Below are 14,200 nucleotides of genomic sequence, written 5' to 3' on the forward strand. Positions count from 1 at the left end.
TTTTTCCAGTGTGCAAAAAGAGAAGCCTCTGCAGCATCAGGAACCTCTTCCTCAGGAAAATAAAGTCCCTGAAGCACAGCTTGAATTAATTCCTCCACACTCTGACGATCAGAATGAACCTCCTCCACCACCGAAGGACCCTCCATATGGGGGAGAATGCAATATCCTTTTTAAAGAGGAAGAAACCGAAACCAAACCCTGTACAGAGGATGCAAGTCCCTGTACCCAAGCTGGTTCTACAGACTCCGCCAGGGTAGAAACAAACAGTCAAACCCTGACTTAGCGAGCTAGAACCCATGTCATTCGCTAAAGAAGAAATGGATTCAGAAGATGGCGCGGCCACAGTCTGAGCAACTGAGCAAGTTTAACCACCATATTGGAGAGAGACAGGCAGGTTCGGCCGTATCTGAACTAGCAGTTGCTGTATCACACGGTATGCTCTCTGAGAGCCGCCAGGCTGCGCACAGAGCTTACGCGCCTGACTGACCAGATGGCAACTTAACGTGACAAACAGCACAGGTGAAACTCAACATAGATGTAACACCAGCCCTACCACGCATGGATTTTCCACTATCTGACATGTTAACAGATGGGACAAAACAGACACAACACAGTATAATAAACAGTGTAACAAAACAATATAAATAACAAGCAGCACACAAAACTGAACAGAAAGTGAGCCTGCAATACAGCCAATAAAACACCACAGAGAAAAAGACAAACTTTTGAAAATAACAACCCCCAACCCTTTACCTTACAGCAGAAAATGGCTGTCTTTTCTGGTGTCTGCAAACAAAGGAGTGAGAGACCACCATGGAGGAAGTACAATAGAGGAACACCACTCCCCAGGGCCCAGCACTGGATTGGCAAGCATCCAACAGGACAACCCCCTCAACCAATCCAGTGCCTAGCAGGGCTCACCATCTTGGTGACCCTAGCCTGACCCAGTCCCCTAAGCTAAAAATATAAAAAAAAATTTTTTTTGACGATTGCTCCTAGTAAGAAGCAGTCTGACACCATACTGACAGCATACTGCGATTTTCTACCCCCCCCCTCTCCCAGCACTGTGCTGTGAGAGGGTTTCACTTACCTGTTGCCATCCCTCCTCACACAGAGTCTGCAAGCTGGCAGAATAGGAGGACGGACACAGCCTGCGGCGACTGTGCCTGGCTCCGGTAAGAACGTTAGGAGAGGGGGGCTAGCAAAGGAGGCACCTCCAATCCCCCCACCCCCTCCAGACAGCGCACGACCGCTCCACAGCACCTCTTCCATGCTGTGCACTGTAAGCTGCCCTGCTGCACTATATGATCCGATTCCCCGCTATTACGGCAGGCTCGGGAGAGAGATTAACAATGGCAGACAGGGAGGAACGGGAAGCCACTACTTTACCCCGGAGCCTCCAAAACAGCAGCCGGCAGCCGTGACCGACAGCCGCCTACACGGCTCACTGAGCCGCCGAGCTGTCAGGACCAGGAGACACAAGTCTTCGATTACTTAAAAACTAAAACAAAAGTAAATAAACAATACAAAACAGAATTCGTCTGCTAAGCAGCTCAGGCACAGCCCGTTCGCCGGGCACTTAAACTAAACGAAGGCTGATAGGAAGTGGGGTATAGAGGGGGAGGAGCTAGGGCTTAGCTAAACATATGTTCGCCCTGTTCCTACTCTATACCCCAATGTCCCCGGTGTCCCCCAAAGGAAGACAGAGAAATAGGCTCAGCACAGGGGTTAGAAAGGTCTCAGCGGCAAATGGGTTAAATAGATCAAATTTTTCCTTCTACCTAGACAATATTTCCTATTCCTCTGACGCACAACGAGAAATATATTAAATTACACCCAAGTTTAAAAGTTGCCAAGGTATTTCTGTCTTCAAATGCTTTATCCATTTTCTCCAAATGTATCTTTGTAACAATAGGTGTTCAAACAAACAAAAAACAAAAATAATAATTTTTTGTTCCACCAGACCACATCACTTTGCTCCAAATAGTATCTGGCTTACCCCTAAGTGTTTTGCATACTTCAGACGTTCATGTATATGAAGAGATTATAGAAAATGTTTCCTTCACACAACTGTTCCATGCAGATCATTTTTGTGTAAGCATAGCTATACTGTGAGACGCTACTCTGGTGTCCGCTAATCCTTTTATGCAGGTTGTTTGCATCAATACGTGGGTTCTGCCTTGCATATGTGACCAGTTTGCCAGTAGTTCCATCAGACGTTTTTCAGGGTGTTCCAGATCTTGCCTTGTCTTTAAATACGCCCCATAACTTCCATCTCTTAATTAAGTTTCTGACTGTGGAATTTCCATGCTGGATGTGATTACATACATATTGATAGCCATGGTTTGTAACAACGCAACAACGCTCAGTTATCTTAATTTTCAAGTCCTTAGTCAGGAATTTATAAAAGCCCATAGTTGTTGATAGTAGGTGTAACATCCAGAGGGGCTTGATCAGAGTATTTATTAATTTCAAATTGTCTTTAGCTGGCTTAACATCAGGGCTAGCAATACAATTAACTTTCAAGGACTTGAGATAAATGATTGAGGAGGAAAAATGTATTAATTAATCAAATGGAGAGTGCTCAAACTTTTGCAAATGTTTTATTTAATCTGTTAAATTCAGAAAATAAAAGAGGATTTATGTACTTACGTTAAATCTGTTTCTCCGATTCCGTGTGGGGGAGACTGCTTACCATGGGTTGTGGAGGGGAGCACGGGAGTTGGCACCTAGCTAGTTAAGTTTAGCACTGCTGACAGACCCCTCCCCTCTACAATCCCCCTGCCTCTTCCTGTACAGTTAATTAAAAAGCCCAAGGAGAAAAAGGCCAATCAAACAAGAGCACAAAGAGGAAAAGCAGAAGGGAGGGATCGCAGTGTCCCCCAGACGGAATCAGAGAAACAGATTTAACGTAAGTACATAAATCCTCTTTTCTCTTTCATCCAGTCTGGGGGACACTGCTTACCATGGGGATGTTCTAAAGCAGCCCCTTAAGGGTGGGACTACTCTGAAAACCCCGCTCGTAGAGCACTACGAGCGAAATTTGCATCTGCGGGTGCGAATACATTAAATTGATAGAATTTGGTAAATGTGTGGACAGAAGACTAGGTGGCTGCCCTGCAAAGCTGGTCTGCAGAAGCCCCATTTCTCGCTGCCCATGACGCCCCTATCAATCTGGTGAAATGGGCCGTCAGTCTCTCTGGCACAGGACGGTTAGCCTTTATGTAAGCTCGCTTTAATGGTTGCCGTAATCCATCTTGCAATGGACTGTTTTGAGGCTGGCCAGCCTCTTTTGTTAGAATCATAAAGAACAAACAGAGAATCTGTATGTTTAATCTGAGAAGTTCTTTTGACATAAATGCGGAGAGCTCTAACCACATCTAACTTTTCCATAGACCGTTGATCAGAATGGGAAGTAGATGAAAAGACCGGAACTACAATTTCCTGGTTCAAATGGAAAGCCGAAACTACTTTTGGAACGAAAGAAGGGAGGGTTCTTAATACCGCTCTGTCCTCGTGAAAAAACAGATATGGTTCCCGGCAAGACAGAGCTCCCAATTCCGAAACCCTACGTGCAGATGCAGGTGCTAAAAGAAAGACGACCTTCCAGGTAAGACACCTAAAATCTGCCGTAAGTAATGGCTCAAAGGGAGGCCCTATAAGCATATCCAGTACCAGGTTAAGATCCCATGGTGCTGTAGGCGGAACGTAGGGAGGCTGAATATGTAAGACTCCCTGTAGAAAAGTCCTGACGTCTGGCAAATCCGCTAACTTCAGGTGAAAGAAAACCGAAAGTGCCGATACCTGAACTCTTAAGGAACCTAAACGAAGCCCTGCTTCCAGCCCATCCTGAAGAAAGGCCAATAAGCGAGGGAGGCGACAGGACTTATTTTCGCACCATCTGATATAGGCTCGCTAAATACAATTATAGATGCGAGCCGAAACAGTCTTTCGAGCTCGCCGCATAGTGTTCACTACACTGGGGGAGAAACCCTCCAGAGGCTGGCTTCAACAGCCATGCCGTTAAACTGAGCCGAGGTAAATTCTGGTGACGAAAGGGACCTTGAAGAAGAAAGTCGTCTCGTGACGGAAGGCAAAATCCTTGTCCTTCCGCCATGGAGATTATGTCCGCGTACCACACTCGACGCGCCTATGAGGGAGCTATTAGAATTGCCAGCAGACCGCCTTGCCTGACTCGCCTGAGCACGCGAGGAAGCATGGGAATTGGGGGAAACAGGTATCCCAACCTGAATTCCCATGACATGGTCATCACGTCCACCGCTACCGCTAAGGGGCCTCTTGCCCTTGCGCAAAACCTGTGAACTTTTTTTTTTTATGTCTTGAGGCCATGAGATCTATATCCGGAAGACCCCACCTCTGAACTAGAGACTGAAATACTTCCGGATGGAGTGACCACTCCCCCGGCATCATTAGATTTTGACTTAGGTAATCAGCCTCCCAATTCTTTATTCCCGGAATGAACACTGCAGAGATTGCTGGAACATACTGTACTGCCCAAGCAAAAATCTGAGCTGCAATTCGCATTGCAGCTGCACTCCTGGTTCCTCCCTGCCTGTTGACATATGCCACAGCCGTGGCATTGTCGGACTGAACTCTGACTGGGTGGCCCTGAAGGAGGGACTGGGCCCCCGGAAGAGCTAAAAGAATTGTCTTCAACTCCAACGTGTTGATTGATAAGGCGGATTCCTGAACAGACCAAAGTCCCTGGAGCCAGAGGTGCAGGATTACCGCCCCCCAACCTCTCAGGCTGGGGTCTGTTGTGGCTATGATCCATGAACATGGAGCGAAAGACCTGCCCACCAACATGTGATCCTGATTCAGCCACCACTGGAGCGATTCTCTCGCCCCCGGAGACAGCGAGATCCTCTGGAGATCCAAACGTAGGTGGGATCCTGACCATTTCTGTAACAGATCCCACTGGAAGCATCAAGAATGAGCCCGACTGAAGGGGATCGTTTCGAAGGAGGCCACCATCTTCCCAAGCAGCCGCATGCACAAATGAATTGAGGGATTGGGAGAGGACAAGACCTGAGATGTTATAGTTCGAATTGAACTGATCTTCTCCATAGGTAGGAACACCTTCTGCTGACTGGTATCCATGATGAGTCCTAGGAAGACCATGGGATTTCTTTAAGTTTATTAGCCACCCATGGCTCTCGTGAACCGCTATGGTGAGTGATAAGTGCTGACGTAAGCAAATCTCTGAGAAGGATTTGATGAGTAGATCGTCTAAATAAGAAACGACCTGAACTCCCTTTAGGTGAAGACACACTGCCATCACCGACATGATCTTCGTGAAGACCCTCGGAGCTGTGGAGAGGCCGAAGGGAAGAGCCCGAAACTGACAGTGGGAGTTCCCCACTGTGAACCTCAGGAGAGACTGATGATTTCTCCAAATGGGAATGTGGAGGTATGCGCCCTATATGTCTATGGACGCCATAAACTGATCCTTCTCTAGGCCGTTTATCACCGACCTCAGGGACTCCGAAATTTGTCCACTTGTAAGTGCACATTGAGGCTCTTTAGGGTTAAAATAGGTCGAAAGGACCCGTCCGGCTTCTTGACCAGAAAAAGATTTGAATAAAATCCCTTCCTTTCCTGGTTGTCGGGGACCCTGCAAATGACTCTTTGCGAAAGAAGAGAGGCGACACAGGCCTGTATTGCCTGTCTTCTTGTTGGATCTCGGGGTAGCGGGGTTACAAAGAAACGATGTGGTACCGGACCCAGCAGGTCTATCATGTACCCCCTTGATATAATGCCCCGAATCCAAGGGTCTTGGGATGACGCTGCCCACTGTTCTTGAAACAAAGACAGACGTCCCCCCACTGGCGCCACCTCCGAAGAGTGGCCATCAGGACGCAGGCTTCTCCTGGGTCTTGGACCCCTGGCGCCTAGCTGCAAACGAGGATCTACCCCTGACATAGGAGCCTCGAGCATTTGGTTGTCTACCTCTAAAGGATTTTCCTCTAGGCAAGGAGGTCCCCCTAAAGGGCTGACGAAAGGAGCTGAACCGAGGGCCCCTACCTGAGAATACCGGCAAAGAAGTGCTTTTGTCCCCTGTTGCCTGGGAAAATCATAGTATCCAATTCCGGGCCGAACAAACCTGCTGCTGAAAAGGGAATGGTTTCAACAGACTTTTTTGATTCCGAATCTCCCTCCCAGGATTTCAGCCATAACGTTCTTCTTGCGGAAATAGATGCGGCCTGAATAGAGGAGGACACAGAGGCTGTGTTCTGGGCCGCCTCATAAAAGGTACCCCAATGCCTCTTTCAAATGTAAAGCCAGGGGAAGTAAATCAGAGTCCTGTAAATCCTCTGCCAGTTGGTCTGCCTATGCTTCCATGGCTCTAGCAACCCAAGCTGAAGCAAATGTGGGTCTAAAGGAAGAACCCGCTGAGATTCCACTCTGCGATCAGTGGCATCCTGCAGAGTTGCTGAACCCGGGACTGGAAGCAAAATGTGTCGGGCCAAACGGGCTACTGGAGTATCCACTTTAGGGATTCCCTCCCAGCGAGCCACGTCCTCCTCCTGCAATGGATACAGGGAAGAGAACCTCCTGGGAACAGAGAACCTTTTATCAGGCTGTTTCCAGGCTCCCTCTGCAATATCTCTGAGTTCTACAGAAAGGGGAAAACGGATAGCCTTCCTTTTGGCCTTTTTAAAAAGACTTCTGTCTCTAGGACTAGGATCCTCTGGTTCTGGGAGGTCTAACGCTTGTCTCACCGCTAAAACCAAATCATCAATAAATTGGCTTTTTGTGTTCTCTTCCTGTTCCAAAGGTTGAACCTGGTCAGGATCAGAATTTGTTTCCCCTTCCTCCTCCGAAACCCCCTCAGAATCTGAAAGGACCATAAGAGGATTAGCGGATCTAATCCGCTTCCTTTTAGCAGGCGGGATGTCTGGGGATTCAAGTAACTGGTTTAGTTTGTCCAAACCTTTTATAAATGCTGCGGACCATGCCGGTTCTGTAGGAACAGGGGGCTGGTCCGTAAGCAAAGAGGAAGGTCCTGGTATAGACGTTCCAATAGAACCTGTGGTAGCAGGGAGGCCCAAAGGTGTACTAGCATTATTAGCCGCAGAGGCTGACACACTAGATAGCAACTGAGTAGATTGTGAGATAATCTGTGCTAAAGAGGAAACCGACTGTGTCAGGGAGGCCACCCAGGCCGGTTCCTTCGTCAGTGGGACTGGAATATGCTGGGTTTGCGCAGGGGGGACCCCTCCTTCGCAGTCAGAGCAGAGCGCCAACGGGTCCTTCTGCCCACATGGTAATTTAACCTTACATCTTGAACATGTAAAATACTTTGCCATAGGGCCCTTTCCTATATCTGTCATCTTTACAAAGGAAGGCACACCAAACACACAGACTTAAATTGAAATTGAGAGACAGTGAGAAAAACAAGTAATCAACTAATCTGACATAAAAGTTGTACTTGTATTCTGTTAAACAACAATGTAATATTTTGGCAAGTAGGAGAACTACAATATAACCCCTACTAGCCCACTTTGCAGTCAGAGCAAATACAGTAATGTGTGCTTAAATAAATCAGATACTTAGCCCACAGGCCAAACAGGGGAGAAGTCCAACAGCAGTTTCCTGGTGCCTGCTCCCTCTGATCTGTGTCCTTTTCCCGGGCTTCTCCTTGGCGCCAGATGACCGGGCTAGTCCAATTTAGCACGGAGAGCAGGGGAGCTCTATGTCTTAGCTCCCCCCCCCCCATCCGATAATGCTGTCTCTCTGTTTTTTCTTGTTCCGTTTTATCAGAAAAAAATGGAATTCGGCAGAGTAGTGGAGACCTCAAAGAGTTGAGGTCTTCGCAGCAGTTTTTCACCCCGATGCCCCCTCCTACGTATGAGGAGGATCTTGGTATGGCCCTCTTCTGTTCTCCTCGCTCCTTCGCGGATCCAAGATGGCCGCCGATACTGTCTTAACTCCGATAACCGGCACTCCATGCCTGCAGTGGCAGTGCCGGTTATCGGGGAGGCTCCGAGAGTGACAGCGGTCCGGAGAGACCGCTTGTCACTCTGTATTCAGGCACCCTGTTTACTCTGCCAGTGAAAGCTCCTGGCTCTCATCTAACAGAGTAGTGCCTGCGCTGCTATTCTGGGAGTGTGTTCTCTATAATAGAACACACTCCCAGGTCTGCCAACTAAATAAAAGTTTTTAATGAATAAATAAAAAATAAAAGCTTATAAATCTGAAAAATAAATAAAAAATAAAAATAAAAATTACATGCAGTAACTAAAACACTGCCCAACTCCATGGGCACCTAAAAAAAACTGAACAGGAAGAGGCAGGGGGATTGTCGAGGGGAGGGGTCTGTCAGCAGTGCTAAACTTAACTACCTGTTGCCAACTCCCGTGCTCCCCTCCACAACCCATGGTAAGCAGTGTCCCCCAGACTGGATGAAAGAGAAATAGTAATTGTGCTTTAAAATGTGCAGGATTGTATCACCTTTAACTCTGTATTCTGCAAAGGTTGTGTTAACTTGTCACTTAGACCAGTGGTTCCCAAACTGTGTGCTGCGAAGATCTCACAGAGGTGCCGCAGTCAGGGCCGGTCGCAAGGAAGGCGAGGGGCTACTTCGCAATTATTTTGGATTAGGGATGCCTTGAATAAATTATGAAGACCCTAAGGGTGCCTCGAACTGAAAAAGTTTAGGATCCACTGACTTAGACAGTCAGTGAAACATGCAATTTGTCAAGGAGTGACCAAACTTTTGCTTATAATTGTATCTTACAAATTGGAAGCCTTTAGTGATGTAGATAAGTTAATAGGTTTGAATCTTTAGTCATTATTTCCAAATTAACTTATGAAGGCGTGATATGTATTAAAAAGCATGTGGGTTTAGCACACCTAACTTCAGTCACAATAAAACATTCAAAAAGGATATATCCAAATTTCACCTTTCCCCTTCCACGACATCTTCTGGTTTTCGTTTTTTATCTGCAGCTTCTTTTTCTTGCACAGCCTTTGAACCACGCTTCTGAGCGGTCTGGGAAGGTTTGCCAGCTTTGCCCTTCTATTGGAACAAAATCCATAAAAACCAGATATTTGAAAAAAAAACAAAAAAAAAAAAACAGATCACTTAGGAACATGCACCACTGTCACATATTAAGATTGAGTACATTACATGGTAGTAACATGCTTGGTTGAGAACAGATTTTTTAAAATCGGAGACCGACATTTAAATCAGAAATGCTCTTTAATACAGAACCTACTGATGTGTATAATTACGAGATAAGCAACAGGAACACACACACCTTTAAAATGCATTACTTTATAGTAAAATGCATCTATTTAAACAAAAAAAAAAAAAAAAAAAAAAAAAAAATGGATTTTCATATACACGCGGTTTTGGCAGTCTTACCTTTCCTTCTCCCTGTTCCTCATCTTCAGAGTCTGAAGGGGAATCAACTTTCCCTGCAAGTTTCTTTTTATTTTCAGCTTCTTTTTTGTTGGATTCTCTTCTCTGCTTTTCATCCTCCTCTTTTGTACCTACATCATCCTTTCTCACAGGTTGCTTTTGAGATTTATTTTCTGGAGCTTTCTTCTTGCTCAGATCCTCCTCACTTGTCCTATCAATGAATATAAATATTGAGTTGCTTTGTTTAGAATACAACTCCCAAGTACCCCTATCTTGTTCCTTCAGGTCACTTTTTGGTTTGATGTATAGAGCTGTGTTTATGGCCACCCACAGGGGGGTGGATCTAGGGAACATCTGTTGGGTGCCTGTGATCTCATGGTCGATCGCCATGACAACACGTCATGGCACCAGTCACGACATGCGGCTGCCAGCGTGCCATCACTCAGGGCACATACCACTGAACCTGCTCTTGAAGATTTGGAAGCAAAGACATTACCATGTAAACCATATAAAACTACCATATAAACTTCCATGAGGTTTCATCAGAGAACCTTGCTGAGAGGATTACTCTAAATACTATTATGTGTGATGATATGAATATATATTTTTAATGTATATCAATAAAATTGAGTTTTATTTTATTTTTTCTGATCCTTTTGAGTGCCCCACAAAACAAGCCTGTTCTCTGTTAGGATTACATTGTAACCAGAGCACCTCTAAGCACGCGCACACACACACACACACACAAACACCATAGAAAATATACAGTATGTGTTTTTATTAGTCTGTATTATTAAATTTGCTTTTCTTTTTAAAATGTTAATTTTATTAAAGCAAACATACAATAAAAGTAAGTTTACAATAATTTATTATGTAATTAGTTGAAATAAAACAACATTTTTCAAACTCGTCTCACAGAGGTGGGCTCAAGAACAAGAATTGTCAAGGGGCTCAAAATTCTAGGTCATGGTATGGTCAGAGTCCTCCATTCACTTCCAAAGTGACCAATGGGCTACTAAATGTATAATACCATCCACCCTATTTTTTGTAAATACCGGTACTTTATTTTGAACTCGTGCCAATCATCCACTCTGCATATTATTACTGGTGTAGGTTGCTAATGTATGTCAACATATTATTACTTAAAATTGTAAAATAAACAAAATGAAGTGATCTGACATTCATTTAACGTAATTTATAAATTACAAAATATTAGTATGACAATATCACCACCTTAGTCTCACTTTTCTAACTAAAGATAGGTTATCCACAATTGTTCAATCCTGGCAAGTTCTGCTTCCTTTGGGAGTACTCTATCCTTTTGTGAGGTTTATAGGGACTTCCCAATTTGCTTTTCTGCAAGTTTAGGTTTCGAGCATGTATTAACCCTTTAACTAACATTAACCAAGTTTGCGATAGTCAAGTTTCAAAAGGCATATTCTGTAAAAAGAAATGTGCCTTTAAAATACCAAACTGACTTCATCAACAAAATGTGATTTATGATGGAAAATCATCTACTATTTCATTATATAAAAGTAAATTTAAAGAAATCTGCTTCTATTACTAGTAAAGAAAATACTTACATCTCATGGTCTGGAGAGGGAGGTGGCCTTATTAGCCGTGGTCTTCCCCTAGGCTTAGGAACTTTCACTTCTGTAGAATCTAAGAGACAGACACTTAATACCTGAATAGTTAGGTTAATAGTTAGTTGTCACCCTACCCCAAACTACACAATTTTTAACTTTCAAGACTATATACTACAAAATGTATTCATCATTAACTAATGTGTTTACTAAATAAACCACAACAATGTAATATAAAAATGGGTAGCTGCTTTCTTAGCAGCAGACAAGTGCCGCATCACACACTGCAAAGAATTGTGCTACATTTGCTATGCTACATCTAGAGTTTTGCTGAAAACATGTCCAATTAGAATAAATGCTATTTTAATAAGCGGTATAGATCAAGAAATCAAATTTTGACATCTATGGAACAGTACTTCCTTGTTTCAATGTAAGTAGAATGTTCTTGAGTTCCTGCTATATGCAACGTATTGTGGCATCATGCTCTATCAATCCAGGGAACCTCAGTTCCGTTCACACCTCAGTTATCCAATCAATTTCCATATGTTTGTAACAGTTCCATTCTGTGTAAACAATGTACTTCTTTGTATACTCAAGTTGAGCTCTTTAGCAAAGGAGGCATGTGCGGAACTGCAATAATTCTTATTCATTCTAGATCATTTTTTGGAGATGGTGAACAGTTAGAGGTACACATCTCAACAGTGAATTGCAATTCTGTGTAAAGCTGGGTACACACTACAGAAAATTACTGCAGATGCAGTTTCTGTAGTGATTTCCCTTCAGATCTGTGCTCTTCATCTGTCATAACCATCTGTTGAAAAGATTGAAAGTCTGCACACTCTAGATTTCTGCCTACACTGCTGATCGCAAGTGCAAAATACACTTCCACATTTGTCCGACATCGTTCCATCGTTGATCATGATTTTTAAGAAGTTTTTAAAACCAAATGATACAGTGTGGTTTAGTACAATAAAACATGATCGTGAGAGCGTACACAATAATGTAATATCTAACCAAATGGTTATTTATCGTGTGATCAGCACGATACTTGGTTGAAAACTGTAGTGTGTACTCAGCTTAAGTCACTCAATCTCCGTTGCATATTTCTTCCACATATAGCTTCTTATGTATTAGCTCCTTCCAGATTTTAAATATCAAGTGCCCATACGCAAGTAAATTACAATTTCTCATTACCCCTGTGATGTATGTGTCCTGATGTCATACATTTCCTGCTTTTTATATATACACAGTTTAATTCTTCCTACACCCATTGCTATTTTACTGTATACTTTTTTCTTTGGTCCACCTCTGCCTAAAAGTTTTTTTTTTATTTTTTATTATAACAAATGAAGTAGCATCCTCCTTTTTTACTGTTTCAGCTTATATGTGCAAACGCCTTTCTCTACTGTCTTTCTGAAGGTAGAAAGGCAAAGTGCTTCATATTGAGAAAAGAACCAATAGCAAGGTTGGAGTGGATTCGTAATACTGATATATTATTTTTTTTAATCATTAAAATTTCAGCTACGTAAAAAATAAAATTAAAATAAGACACAGCATTTCCAAATTGCTAAAAAAAAAAAAACATCACACATGTTACCAGGTCTTCCTGTCTTAGGACTTTGTTTGTGTTGTGTCAGAGAAGCAGCCGCTACATCTTGCTCAGCCTCTGCCATAATATCCACCTTACCAAGAAAAAAATATATATATATTATTAGAGATCACAACCACTGTGATTGTATAGTAAATATAATACCATTCAAAAATATTGTAATCCCTACTCAAGTTATAAAATGTACAACTGCTATACATGTTTTACAAAAAGAAGGTTAACACAAAAAAAAAAAAATATGGATAAAAATAAATCTACTTTTCAAGTTTCAAAAGTTCTGCTTCTTCTTGCAAATCCACGAAGATACATTTTATGTCTCATACATGTTTAACATCATACTTCATAACTTGGACCCTTTGCTTTTTGTTTTTCAAGACCAACTAAGAATAAATCAATTCCGCAAAACTAGATTAGAGCGATTTTAAGCTGGAAAACAAATGAATAAAAACATGTATTTTAAGTACTGCTGTGTTGGACTTAGGGTTAGTTTTAAGAAATTGGGAATGTAACTACTGTGAGTAGCAATGGTTGAATTTTCTTTTACCTTTCTCTTTCTTCCTCTTCTGCCTTTAACTACAACAGGAGGATCACTTGGAGCACTGGCATCCTGACAAGGGGTACAAATATATATATATGGATAATAGGAAAAAGCCTCAATCTTCCGTATTGATTTACACATACAGATTACTACAATCAAGAATATTATTTTCTTCACACTTCTCCAGGAGCCTAATCTTTCCTCTGATGTAAAACCCAATTTTAAATTTAGGCTTGTATCTTCAATATTCTTAAATATTTGGATAAAACCTGTTTAAAGCTAAACCTAAGCCAATTAATTTTCATAAGTACTACTCCTATCTATCTATTTGCAAATCTCTCTGCTCACAAATGCCATGATGGTACAAGTGCTGCGTGCATGAAAGTTCATTAAGCATCGAGTAACAGAATCGTCCGACTCTTGTGCATGCTCACTGCTACTAGCAGGGGCGAACGGAGGATTGTCAGGGGGGGAAGGGGGTTCCCCCCCAACCCAAAAAAAACACCACCCCCCGTTTCTTCAGCGCTGTCCTATACAGCAGCCGCGGCGCTGTCTAAGAAGCGTCCGCGGCGGTGCTGTACACACTACAGCACCGCCGCGGACGCTTCTTTGACAGCGCCGCGGCTGCTGTATAGGACAGTGCAGCTATAGCGGCCACTTAATTAGCGCAGGGGGGGGTTTCTGGAGACTCAGAAACCCCTCCTGCGTGCGCCACTGACTAGGTAGCAGCAAGAAGTCATATTCTCTTGTGTGGTCTTGTATTGTCAGATATTAATAGCAGAGAAAACCACCTAAGGCAATTCTGCAGCTCTAAGAGGTGGCAAGCAGTTTTATTAAAATATAATATTGCAGGCCATCTTCTAAATTCCAAAAATCACTGTTCAGTGTATATATGTTCAAGAATCATTTGACCGAATTGGGGAGGGCCTGTTCCTGGCCACAACACTGAACCTCCATGTTATCATTAAGTAAGGTCAGGAGATAGTGCTGCAGAGTGAAGACAATTTTTCAGTATACCATATTAAATTGCACTATTCTGTATCTGAAAAACAGTGGGTCTTGGTCATAATTTGTTTCTTTTC

The 14,200-nt window shown here is 43.1% G+C and overlaps 1 protein-coding gene across 3 annotated transcripts in view; it reads right to left on the minus strand.

Moving 5' to 3' along the window:
* PSIP1 (PC4 and SRSF1 interacting protein 1) overlaps positions 1-14,200 on the minus strand; it is a 48,025-nt gene that overhangs the window by 18,415 nt on the left and 15,410 nt on the right. For 2 of the 3 annotated variants that reach the window (XM_075209889.1, XM_075209882.1), the window contains 5 exons: positions 13,125-13,187; positions 12,569-12,653; positions 10,972-11,050; positions 9,392-9,599; positions 8,928-9,043 (listed from right to left, as the gene is read on the minus strand). In XM_075209889.1, coding sequence (XP_075065990.1) covers positions 8,928-9,043; positions 9,392-9,599; positions 10,972-11,050; positions 12,569-12,653; positions 13,125-13,187 — 551 coding nt within the window. The remainder of the gene's footprint in view (positions 1-8,927; positions 9,044-9,391; positions 9,600-10,971; positions 11,051-12,568; positions 12,654-13,124; positions 13,188-14,200) is intronic. The other variant, XM_075209895.1, reaches the window with a different exon arrangement.

Source organism: Mixophyes fleayi, chromosome 1, assembly GCF_038048845.1.
Source record: "Mixophyes fleayi isolate aMixFle1 chromosome 1, aMixFle1.hap1, whole genome shotgun sequence".
In the NCBI taxonomy this organism is placed as follows: domain Eukaryota; kingdom Metazoa; phylum Chordata; class Amphibia; order Anura; family Limnodynastidae; genus Mixophyes; species Mixophyes fleayi.